Genomic DNA, 12,050 nt, shown 5'->3' with positions numbered 1-12,050 from the left:
CACATCTCAATGCATACATTACACGCTTGATCTGTTGTGCTGGGTCGCCTCCTTCTTTGACAAATTATTCACAAATCACTTCAAGCGGAGAGGTTATAGTGGAACCTCCCTTCAATTTCGCACGCCCTACCATTCTTGGTGACTCGGGCATGAAACCTGTGCGTCTTTGCGCGTTCTCTTCCTGCTTTCCCCTCGGTGCACTAATAATTCAAGGGCAGACACGGCAGTGCAGATGTCGCTCTGGGTGGTGACCACCAGTCGCCCAGGGTCCCTGCGATGACATCTTGGTTTAGGGGAGACCATTGACGCGGCGTCCGTAGTTGTTTGTAACCCCCCCATTTCACGGTTGAGTGAGTCCTCTGTGTGTGCCTGAGCACGGAAGCCCCGCCTCCCACTCTCCGCGTCTGTATCATCCCCCCTTTAGCATTCACGATAGCCTCTAATCGTTGATCTCAAATCTAGCACCGAGCACTGTGCCACCAAAAAGGTGAAGAAACGAACAAAAACGAGAATATGGAGTAGCGCGCACGCACCCGTCTAGCAGCCTCACGCTTTTTCTTTGATGGCTTCACGTTTCCACTGGAGTATTCATTCATTGCACGGTGAGTTTGGAGATGGGGTCGGGGGGTGAGATGGGTGAAATAAGCGTGCGTGAGTTTGTAACCAGCTATTGTCTGTTGCGTCCCGTGGTATGTCGAATGTGGTGTTTAAAGACCCAAAAGTTATCTTATTTCGTAAAACCTCTTATATCTCCGCACCTTCGCCATATCCATCCATAGTAAGATGTGTTGATGGGCAGGGACGCCTTCTGTCTCCAAAAAAAGGGCTTCAACACGCGTTGAAGATGAGATAAGTGGTCAGTATGATGCATATAGTGTCATCATCATGTAAAAATCACGATTTGATCACGAGCAAGCTCAGGAAGACACCTGTCTTGAAGGGTGGGTAGAGAAGCGATTTTTTTATTTCTTGACAACATTCTCTCCTCGTCGATCACCGTACTGATCCTTACAGTCACAGTCGCCCTCGAGCTAAGGAGGAAATAATCGCTCCATTGACATTATTTCCATTTTGGCCGCAACAGAGAGAGGGAGTCGTCCACAATGTGCTCCTTTAATGTGTGTATATTCCGGTCATTTCCGTGATCATAAGGACTCTGCTAACAATCGTCCACCTGCCTCCATCAAAAGTCCAAAGGATTAACTTTTGATACGCTGGCTTTTAAAGTTTATAAAAGCTTTAGTCACTACTGGACATTATTGGATTATTTTCTGGTATTGGATTTATTTTATGCATTAATTAATGAATGCTCTGCCATAGGGGAGTATATTTTACGTTTTTGCACTGAGCTGCAGTCTGCCACTTTACTGAGATGTATTTCACAAGTCAGGAAAATGCCTTGGGGGGCCAGGGAGAAATCAGTCTGCCAAAATATGGTGGACGGATCCCCATCATGGTCCCGAGGTAACGGAGATTCAGCTTTGTGACACTTGTTTGGGGTAGAATAGTGATTATGCTACAGATGATGCTTCTCCAGAAAACAGCACCCTATGCATGCTGTTTGCATTGAGACTTTAATGGCCTAATGACTTTAATCATTAGGGGTGGAGTTGAAGTTGGTGTTCAATATATGTTATTTTAATTTTCCTATTGAATTAGGATGGCATAGGGCATTAGATTGGCATATTTATAATTTTGCGAGATTCTATACTGTTAAGCTCTGACATGCTAATTTATAGGTTTGTTAGACCAATATTGGGTAGTATACTACAGTATATTAAGTACTGTACTGTAGTAGTCTAGAGCATGTTTTAGGTACTGACAACATGCAACTGCACAACTACAGACTCCCTCTAAAACTACAGAAGCATGACTTACCAGGTTGTGCATAATGATATATTTCAAAATGCCAGATATCAGATGATTTGATTGGATTTATACCAATTTGCCTTAATTGAACTACAACAGCCATATCTGTCCAGTGACTGTATTATTGTGCTCGATGTGGTAGCAATTAAGTCATTCAGCGTCTAAATGCCACTTGAATGCCGTCCAGAACATAATTGCTTTGCTGAAGTCCATCCCTCCCTCTGCGTCCCAGCCTGACTCTGGAGAGAGATATCGGCCAGTGCTGTTCACTCACTTGCTACTCACCACTTGCCCTTTATTGACACGCATGTGCTCAGAAGAATTTGTTCAGAAGCCTTCAGACACACGTGTTGAGAAACCTTCCGACGCATATGTTGTGTTATTCTGTAAGTGCCCAGCATTCACACCCATATGTCCAGAGTCATGTGTACAGAACCCATCAGACGCACGTGTTCCGAAACCTTCTGACGCACATGTTGTGTTATTCTGTGAGGTCATTGAACACCTGTCATACCTCATTTTTTACAGGATTCCTTTTTTCATCTTCTTTTGACACCTCTATTCCTGAATTTGTCATTTGAGCATAGCACCCTGTATCTCCTGGTGTTACAGCAGATGTTCATAATATCACCAGAGGAATGAGACTTGCTCAGTTAAGCATGCTATGCACTACACCTGGAATGAGTCTTGCTAATGCTTGTGTCCTTGGTTGATTCTTTGTTTTTTAGCTTATTGTATCCAGTGTGTATGGCCATCTGTGACTAGTGTGTATGACAAGTAGGTGTTGAACAAAATATCAATGCAGCAATGTATTGTACAACTTATTTTTGCGTGCTTTTATTTATAACGTTATTGATACACTGACACCAAGTATCGATTTTTGTACCGAAATATTAAGTTCTACAATTTATAGTCTAAAAGGACTCCTCAGCCAATTTGACTTACTAGAGTCTCCACTCATGTGTCCTCGTCGGGGAGTTTATCAAGTGAATGACAGTATCTAAGTAAGTAAGTATAAGTATAAGGTATAAGTATAAGTATATATACTCTTTTGATCCTGTGAGGGAAATTTGGTCTCTGCATTTATCCCAATCCGTGAATTAGTGAAACACACTCAGCACACAGTGAACACACAGTGAGGGTGAATCACACACTAATCCCGGCGCAGTGAGCTGCCTACAATGACAGCGGCGCTCGGGGAGCAGTGAGGGGTTCGGTGCCTTGCTCAAGGGCACTTCAGCTGTGCCTACTGGTCGGGGTTCGAACCGGCAACCCTCCGGTTACAGGTCCGAGGCGCTAACCAGTAATCCCCCTACAAACTGTTGAATTATGTTTATAATTTTAAGAGGAACTGACCTAAAACTCTCCTATGCACTTTTTACCCCTTTTTCAATTCACTTATGAAATGCAGTGCACATGTAATTCCATCATCATTTACACAGATATTGTGATGCATCACAGATTAATCTTTTGCCATGTATTGTTGCTGAATCACTGTATTGGGATATTATCATTGTCGTTGGCAAAATATCGTGACCGTATCGATTTGCGAGTTACTCTGTGATTCCCACCCCTGATGACCAGTATGTGTGTGTGTGTGTGTGTGCGCGCACCTTGGGTGTCAAACTCATGACCTTGGTGTCATCTGTCTCCTGCTGTGGTTGTTGACTGACCAGAGCCCATTCCTCATGAAGACATACAGCAAGACCTTTCATATTGATTCAGTGCTGAGAGTTAGTGCATGGAGCAGGGTCGACACGGGCACATGGCCCAGTGTAACACGGTCCAAACGTCTGGTGATGGATGCTGCTGACTGGGCAGCCCAACATACCTTCTCCGGGGTAGGCTACCACTCCACTCTTCCTTCTGGAGAACAGCCTTAATTCCTAGAGGCAGCCAGTTAGCCTGGGCGATAAAATGCTAGTGATATGTCTCGCGATAGACTGTTCATCAATAGCAAAAAGAAAATCGTTTGATAGAATTTTTGATAGTTTTGTTCTGCATTCAAATCGGCAGAAGGGTTCATAAGGAACATGCAAACTTCGGGTACAGCATGGTCCCTTTTATGAATGACGCGCAAATACTCAATTTGAACAGTATGTTTGATTTTACTGACACGATACACAAAAGATGTGGATGAAGATTTTAATCTGAAACGTGGAGTTAGAATGAGTGCCGAATGAGTGAATGGCTATACAGGCAGCTGATAACATAGGACATGTCCACTATTCTTCCATGTTTTTAAAGGTGCTCTAAGCGATGCTGGGTAACGTCACTTCTGTTGACTTTCAAACAAAACAGAGAGCTAGCTCGCTACTTCCTCCCCCTCCCTCCCGTGCTGCTCCCGTGCAATTGAAACTCTCCTAAACGCGCATCTCGTCTGTGATTTGCTGGAACAGTTTGTTTTGTTTTTATGGGCTAGGTTTGCCTAGGTTGTTTTTGTTGCCGTTTTTGGAGCCTGGGCTGTCCACAGAGATCGTGTTTTTTTACAGTGTTCAGGACCCAGACAGCTAGCGGTTGGTTAATAATAATAATAATAATAATACGTTTATTTTATATAGCGCCTTTCTCAAACCCAAGGTTGCTTTACATAGTAGGAAGGCAAGGAAACGCAATAGCAAACAAACAAAATGATGTTTGCAGTAAGTGACATCAAATGTGTTAGCCTAAAAAATGTGTGGCATCGCTTAGAGCACCTTTAAGTTGGCTTATTGTGGATAATATAATTTAAACAACACCGCAATCTTTATCGCCACCTCTACTCATTCCTTCTCCACCACAGCTTCTGCAACCCTCCCCCAACAAAAACAACAACATCAACAACAACAAAAAAGCTTGTTTTACTGTGGAAGGAAGGAAGGCCCTGTAGAGTCCAGTCTGTCCCCGGAGTCTTGTGCCTAGAGTCTCCTCCGATGACCGCCGGTCAGCAGATGGTCTCGGAGTGCTCTGTTTAGACTGGACAGTGGCGATGAGAGATGCTGATGTGCCGGAGGTATCCCTGCATGCACTGCTTTGGATTCAAGTGGTGATCGAGCGCTGCCAGGCAAACGCATCTCTGTGGTGTGAATGCACAAACCACCCCACATTGACACACTTGTGATGCTTGTTCGGTACAGGGCAGTAAAGAGGGTCAAATATGTGCTTACCCCTCCTGTCTCTCCCCTTCTTCTCTCTTGTTAAGAGAGCTCAATACATATTTGCATTCTCTTCACACTGTCTGGCAACCAAGACGAGGGCAAAAGCAATCAGGGCTGTCAAGAGGCATTATGGCTGTTTCTGTGGCGGAGTTTGGCATCCTGAAGAATTGCGTTTTTGGCGTTTTGGTATTTCTTCTCCACAGTCAAGCTGATTTATTTTTTTTTTGAGCTGAAACTGGCTGAAACCGCATGTTCTAAGTGGGTCATGGGTGATGATTCATGATGTGGTTATTGGGGTTGTGAGGTATGAAAACCATCTCGCGCCACTGACTGAGCTGATGTGGAGTCTGCCATTTCAGACTGTGTTAATGTCAAAATTTGTTCATCTTTAACAAGGCAGTCTACACACACACACACACACACACACACACACAAACATATATATACACACAAAAAATCAATAAGACATTTAGCTTTGCTTGATGCTTACCAATGAATGGATTCATTTCTTATTACATGTGAACCATGCACACACCCCACACTGTGTCCATATTTAGGCAATGAAGTCCATTGCTTTCCTTTGATTAATTTTAGATAACCTCCTGCCCTCATGAACCCCCCCCCCCACACACACACACACACATTAAGTCACCCCACCCTACCTTTTCACACCCACTGACGCTCCAACAGCATTGGAGCTCAGCATTTAGCCCTGAGATGTGGGTTAACAGAGATGGGGTTAACCCACAGTGGGCTGTGTGTGTGTGTGTGTGAGGGGGGTGTATGTGTGGGTTACCTCACCAGCTGGGTCTCTGTGTGTGTGTGTGTTGCCTCAGCAGTATTGCCTGTGTGTGTGTGCGTGTGTGTCTGTGTTTGTCTGTGGGTTACCTCAGCGGCTGTGTGTGTGTGTGTGTGTGTGTGTGTGTGTGTGTGGGGGTGGGGGGGGGTTGTTTCTCGTCCTTCCCCCTGATGCTTCATATCTCTGCAGTAGTGACTGGCAGCCAGTGCCCAGGGGAGTGTTTGGATGCGAGTGGAGATGGAAGCCAGAGCTCATGTTCCGCAGCACAGAGCTCATGTTCCGAAGCACAGAGCTGTGTGCTGATGCTCCGCAGCACACAGCCTGGAGAGAGACGAGGCGGTGCAGGAGAGTGGAGCTGGTCCCCCTCTCTCTCCCAGCAACACATGATGTTTGCACACCACCCCAAACATGCTCACACACACACACACACACATGCACAGAGATGCACACACATATGCGGGTGCACGCACACACACACACACACACACACACACACACACACACACACAAGCTTTCCCTCACTCCTCTCTCCCATCAAACACATGGGATCTTTGGCCACCACCCCAAACATGCTCACACACATGCACAGAGATGCACACACATATGCGGACACACACACACACACACACACACACACACAAACACACACAAGCAAAGCTTTTTCTTGCTCCCCTCCCTTCCCCCCTCCCACTCTCCGTCAACACACAGGGTTTTTGTGCAGCAAACATGCGCGCACACACACACACACACACATACACAGACAAGCTGTCCCTTGCTTCATTCCCAACAACACACAGGCTCTTCAGTGCAGGCTGCCAAGAAAAGATACACCATTTCAAACACACACACACTGACACACACATGCACTCAAATATGCATACAGACTCACACATTCTGCTTGCTGACTCTAGCAGTATTTAAAGACTGAGCAGATTGGGCTTGTCTCTAAGAGATGCATGCACACCTTGAGATTTTTGATTTCTGATATCACATTCATCAGCATGAGGGGTGACTTTCCTTATCATTGGTCAGTATGGAACGTTCATAATGTTATAGTTACAGTCTCAACACTGTAGGCCTAATATAGTTTACTTAATGTGCGATATCTAAGCAGCACCTTTTAATGGAGGCATTTGGAAGTATTTAGAAGGGTTTGTTTGTTGTGAGAGGTTGGGCTAAGTTGGTTACGAGACGTTTCATCTAACTTTAGAGCTGAGGTGTCAGGCTGCTAGCCTGTGAGGAATGGGATGAAAAATATGTCTGGCAGAAATGTGACATCCGTACAAAAACAGACTCATCCAAATGACACGGGCATAATTAAACAGACACTTTATTTAAACCAGGCCGCTCTGCTCCTCTGAACCCGAGGGTTGTTTTAGCAGAAGCCGAGGCTTCCCTGCATGTGCGTAGTAGAGTACTTCTACATATGCAGCTGTAAACCCTGCCAAACGAACGGCCACACGGTGAAATGTAAGGCTCTCTTCAGATGTTTCTTATCTAGTCTGTGCGTGGGTGTGCTCTTGTTTTTATGAATGAGCTTTTAAAGGAATCCATCTGTATTCTGTTGTTGAAATGCACCGTAAACGGCTCGATGGTGTTTTATGCCCCCCAACGTTGTCTTCCAGGCAGCGCTGCCACCGCTGACTTAAAGGCACCTAATCCTAAACCTAACCCCAACCCTAACCCTAACCCATGCCTAACCCTAGTGCCTTTCAGGCAGCGCTGCCTTGAAGACAGCGTTGGGGGGCATAAAACACCAAGAAGGCTGTAAATGGTGACCACAGCACAGCTCTGCTTCTCTGGATTGACATTTACCAAGTCGTATACCAAGTCAATGAAATATTTTTCTGTGTAATCTGTGGGAAGTGAAGCCACGAGTTTGGTGCTGTAGTTTTCTTGCTGTTGCACATGTGGTGCTTCCGCAGTTGAACACACACACACACACACACACACACACACACACACACACACACACGTGTGTAGTGCCTGCTGTTTTTCAGGATGAATGTCTGCCCTCTGCCCAGAGAGAGATGTTTCAGACACAGAACTTTTGCAGGTCAGGGACTGAACAGTGTCGGATTTGCCTGGGTGCCTTAGTGTGCCTGTCTTAAAACACAACTGTAGCCTTCTCTGGACAAATATTTTATAGACTGTTCAGTGGTGGACTCTTCTCTTTTGAATGCATTTTACTTAGAGCTACATTCACATGTATGAGTGTGTGTGTGTGTGTGTGTGTGTGTCTATCAGTATGCTGAGTCAGGTATGGTGTCACCGTGAGAGATGATCGTGCTGATTGGTGTGGTGATGATGCGGTTCTTGCATGATCTCATGATGCGTGCTCCAGAGACGACCTCTGAACAGCCCCAGTCAGTCTTTGTTGTGGTAAATTTGAGAGCTATCAGAGCATTTGCTCCGGTGCCTAGACTAACCTGGACATGCTGTGTAGTGGAGAGTGATCGTTTGTCACTTTGTGTGTTAAGGCGATAATTGACTTATGAATCACCGTCGCTGCGGATGCCTTCCAAACAAAACGTTTTTTCAGCAAAGACGATAGCGCTCATCCGCTCAGTGGATTATCACTGAAGTCGGGAACAGGGCATGATGAATAGGAGGATTTCTGGGCTCGTTCCTCCATGCTGCACCTCTTCCCTCCAGATGTTCTAGAGCATCTTTGTTGTTCTTCATCTTCAAGATCCTCCCTGTTCTCTGTTTGTGCGGTTAGGTCTCCTCTAGTACATGCAATGTTGTTGTCTCTTGCCGCCCTGAGAATGTCATCATTTCAACCTTCAGTGCCCACTCAGCTCTGGCACACGCCCAGAATCCCAAACGAGATGTCCTCATCCTCATCCTCTTTCTCATTCCTGTTTCCCCATTCTCATTCCCGGGGCTGGAAGCGAGGAAGCCTCAACCTCCTTGGGAAATGCCATTCCTTCCTTCTGTAATTCTAGATTGATGTGACTTATTAACGTGTCCTGTTCATTCTAATGTGTTGCACAGGCCACTGCACAGCTAATCCTCATCAATTTCTTGCCCTTCGCAATGTTCCTCCTCTGTCTTGTGCCCCCCCCCCCCATCTTCCCACCCTGTCGCTTTGCATTTTGGGATGTATTTGTCAATGCCAGGGTGCTGTGTCTGCATGGAAATGTTAATTTACAATGAATGTTAATGTGTGTGTGTGTGTGTGTGTGTGTGTGTGTGTGTGTGTGTGTGTGTGTTTCCCCTGTCCCCAGATTGAAAGAGCCAGCAGAGTCATGGCGTCGGACAACACACAGCGAAGCTACACGATCATCCCCTGCTTCATCTTCGTCGAGGTGAGCGCTTGCATCAACCCCCCCCCCCCACCCCCGGCAAGTGCTGATGTGTCCGTCTGCATCAAATGTTTTTTGCAGGTGGTTTGGACTGTTTCTGAGTCATGTGCTAAGCACGTTGCCCTGATCTCAATTTATAAAACAGCGTACAACAACAAGTGAACAACAACTGGTAGTTGGAGCGTGCAGCTTATCTACAGATGTAGCCACACGTTTCCTCAACTCTAGTAGCCCTAACAACCTATGGAAATCGTCCCTTTAGAATTATAAGGTTCTATCTGACATTTTTGTCAAAATTGAGTTATTGACATTCTTATTCTGTGACACCTTAAGAAGATGAGGTGATGTGTTTCTTGTGCATTTTTGGACATTATATCTGAAGAGGTTTGTTCCACTTATCAGTATACTGTAACTCTATGGAATTCTAAGACTTTGAAGCTCAATATCTCAGAACGTAGATAGAACCCTATAATTCCAAGGGGACGAAATGTCTTTGCTCCGCTTCGTATTTGTTAAGAAATATACGGTAACACTTTACTTGACAGTATCAACATAAGAGTGACATGACACTGTCATGAACAGATGACACTGTCATGACACATGAACCTTAACCCTAACCCTAATCCTAACCTCTAAACCTAACCAACTCCAACCCTAACCCTAAACCTAACCCTAATCCTAACCCTAATTTGTTATAACAAAAACAAATGACACCTAATGACAGAAGCGTTATGTCATAAACGTATATGACTTGTTTATGACACGTTTATGACACGTCATGTCACTCTTATGTCGATACTGTCAAGTAAAGTTTAACCAAATATACTATAGGCCTACTGTATGATGATGAGATATATGTAACAGAGTCACCGGGAGATCAATAACAGTGGTACAGTGAGGTGCTCAGTTTGTTTGTAAGCCCTTGTAGCACTGAAGGTAGCGCATAACAAGCATTGACAGCACACCATCAGTCTGTTCAACTCAGGAAATATACTTGACAGCCCAGATTTTTCCTGTCATGAATTAGCCAAAAGGAATAGGTAATGTCTTATTGAAGTTCTATTGGTCAGGGCATGGCGTTTGGATAGGATTTCAGTATAAAGTAGATTAAGTATTATGTTGTCTAGCAGAAAATAGTTTCATATGCTTCCTCCTCACAATTAGACAGGATGGTAGCTTTGAAATGGATGAAGTTTACCGCCGTACTCCTGTCCCACCTTGATGACAATATTGTAAATGGCAACGTGACAATCAACAATGTGTTAACTGTAGCCACTGAATGAGTTGGAAGTAAAGTACTGTTACCTTGTATATTTAGTAGCCATTGTGAGACTTGAATATTAAAGGTGCTCTAAGCGATGTTGGGCAACGTCACTTCTGTTGATGTTCAAACTAAACAGAGCTAGCTTGCTACTCCCTCCCTCTCCTTCCCGTGCAAATTGAAACTCCTAAACTAGAGATGCACCGATATGGAATTTTAGGGCCGATAACGATAACCGATATTTATTGGTTTGTTGTGGCCGATACCGATACGATAACCGATAATATTACTCTTGAAAAAAAATTGTGAAAAGTGATTTGGGGAAAGCATTTAATAAGCATAATTTTATTGCAGTAATTTTACCTACCACAACATGATGGACAGAACTCATAATAGTCCTCAATAGTACAGCAGTCAACATAACAGTAGCCTAGCCCTACAGTATGTGTGGCTCCTTCAAGTGAACCTGACGTCAGTGAATTGCGGGTGAGTGGCTAGAGAGTATGAATCGTTTTCATTTAGGATTAAACACTCATAAACGGCTCAGCTGGGAATAAGCTACAGTATAGCGACCAAATCAGAGTTTGAGAGGGAAACTTAGGTTTAGTTTCAACTGCGGGTAACTGAATAAAGCTGCAACTCCTCAGACTGTATCTTATGTCCGTCTACTCTGTTGCGCACAACCTGCTGCAGCAGAAATGAAAGGGGTTAGCCCCGAAGGTTTTAATAACTTATTATGATGACCTGTCTGGAACTGAAGCAGGAATGGTTAGCATATTTCTAGGTAATAATACAAAACCCAAGCTAACTTAAAGCAAATATAATACTAAAACACAACTTAGAACTAGGCCTACTTATGTACTCATCCCACTAACGAGTTTGTTTATTTGTTTCCCCGACCAGCGCGGTAAAGTGCAAACACATCAGCACAAGACGACTCTAGATAGGGCTGAGCTCCGCTCTGGTAAGGTTAAATGGCGGATCATTCACGAGAGGATTTTGAGATGCACAGATTCCCAAATGAACGCATATCCACAGATTTTGTTAGAGTGGTGAAATACATTCACACCGCTGACATTATATTGAGGAAAAAGTATAGCCAACCAAGCTCAAGTAGCTCAGTGTAGCCAGACGGACCTTACGTAGTCCTACATTAGGACTTTAAAAACGTTTAAAAACTCCCACTTCTGCGTAAGAGGTGAATCCTTTTGCTCAGCCAAACTCAGAGGCAGAGATAAGAATCATGGGTCATCTTTGTCATTGTGTGTGCCCCCATTTTTCCCATGCTTGAGCCCATATGGATTGTATGTTCGCTTAACAGTCACATGGAGCTGTAAACATTATGGTGTAAAGTTTGAAGGTAAACAGGTGCTCAAGAGTCTCGACTGGAACATAACACAGTTGCCATTGCAATAGTAGGCTAATAGTTGCATTTTCCAGAGAATGCTGTTATTGATGTAGAAATATTCCTTCCTCCTTAATTCGCTGTAATGTAAGATGTTTTAATTGAATAGAAATGTGTAAATATAGAGACTTCTTTAAGCAGAAATGTTCTTTTTTAATTGGTTCATTGTTTCATGTGCTTGGGTCTTTTGCAACATACAGTATATGAGTGAAGACATAATCCCCCCCCCCCCCCCTCTCTCTCAAAGACAATGCCTTTAGCGCTGACTCTG

General features: G+C 44.3%; 1 protein-coding gene across 1 annotated transcript in view; it reads left to right on the top strand.

Moving 5' to 3' along the window:
• The first annotated feature begins 266 nt into the window (after nucleotides 1-266).
• plppr1 (phospholipid phosphatase related 1) overlaps nucleotides 267-12,050 on the top strand; it is a 43,924-nt gene continuing 32,140 nt past the window's right edge. Inside the window, exons 1-2 of the mRNA XM_042059157.1 lie at nucleotides 267-602; nucleotides 9,036-9,116. Of these exons, the coding sequence (XP_041915091.1) occupies nucleotides 9,057-9,116 (60 nt within the window). The 5' untranslated portion in view covers nucleotides 267-602; nucleotides 9,036-9,056. The remainder of the gene's footprint in view (nucleotides 603-9,035; nucleotides 9,117-12,050) is intronic.

Source organism: Alosa sapidissima, chromosome 13 (genome assembly GCF_018492685.1).
Source record: "Alosa sapidissima isolate fAloSap1 chromosome 13, fAloSap1.pri, whole genome shotgun sequence".
NCBI classification, from domain to species: Eukaryota; Metazoa; Chordata; class Actinopteri; order Clupeiformes; family Clupeidae; genus Alosa; species Alosa sapidissima.
The sequence above is the reverse complement of the archived record's forward strand: the minus strand, read 5'-3'. Positions and strand labels throughout refer to the sequence as shown.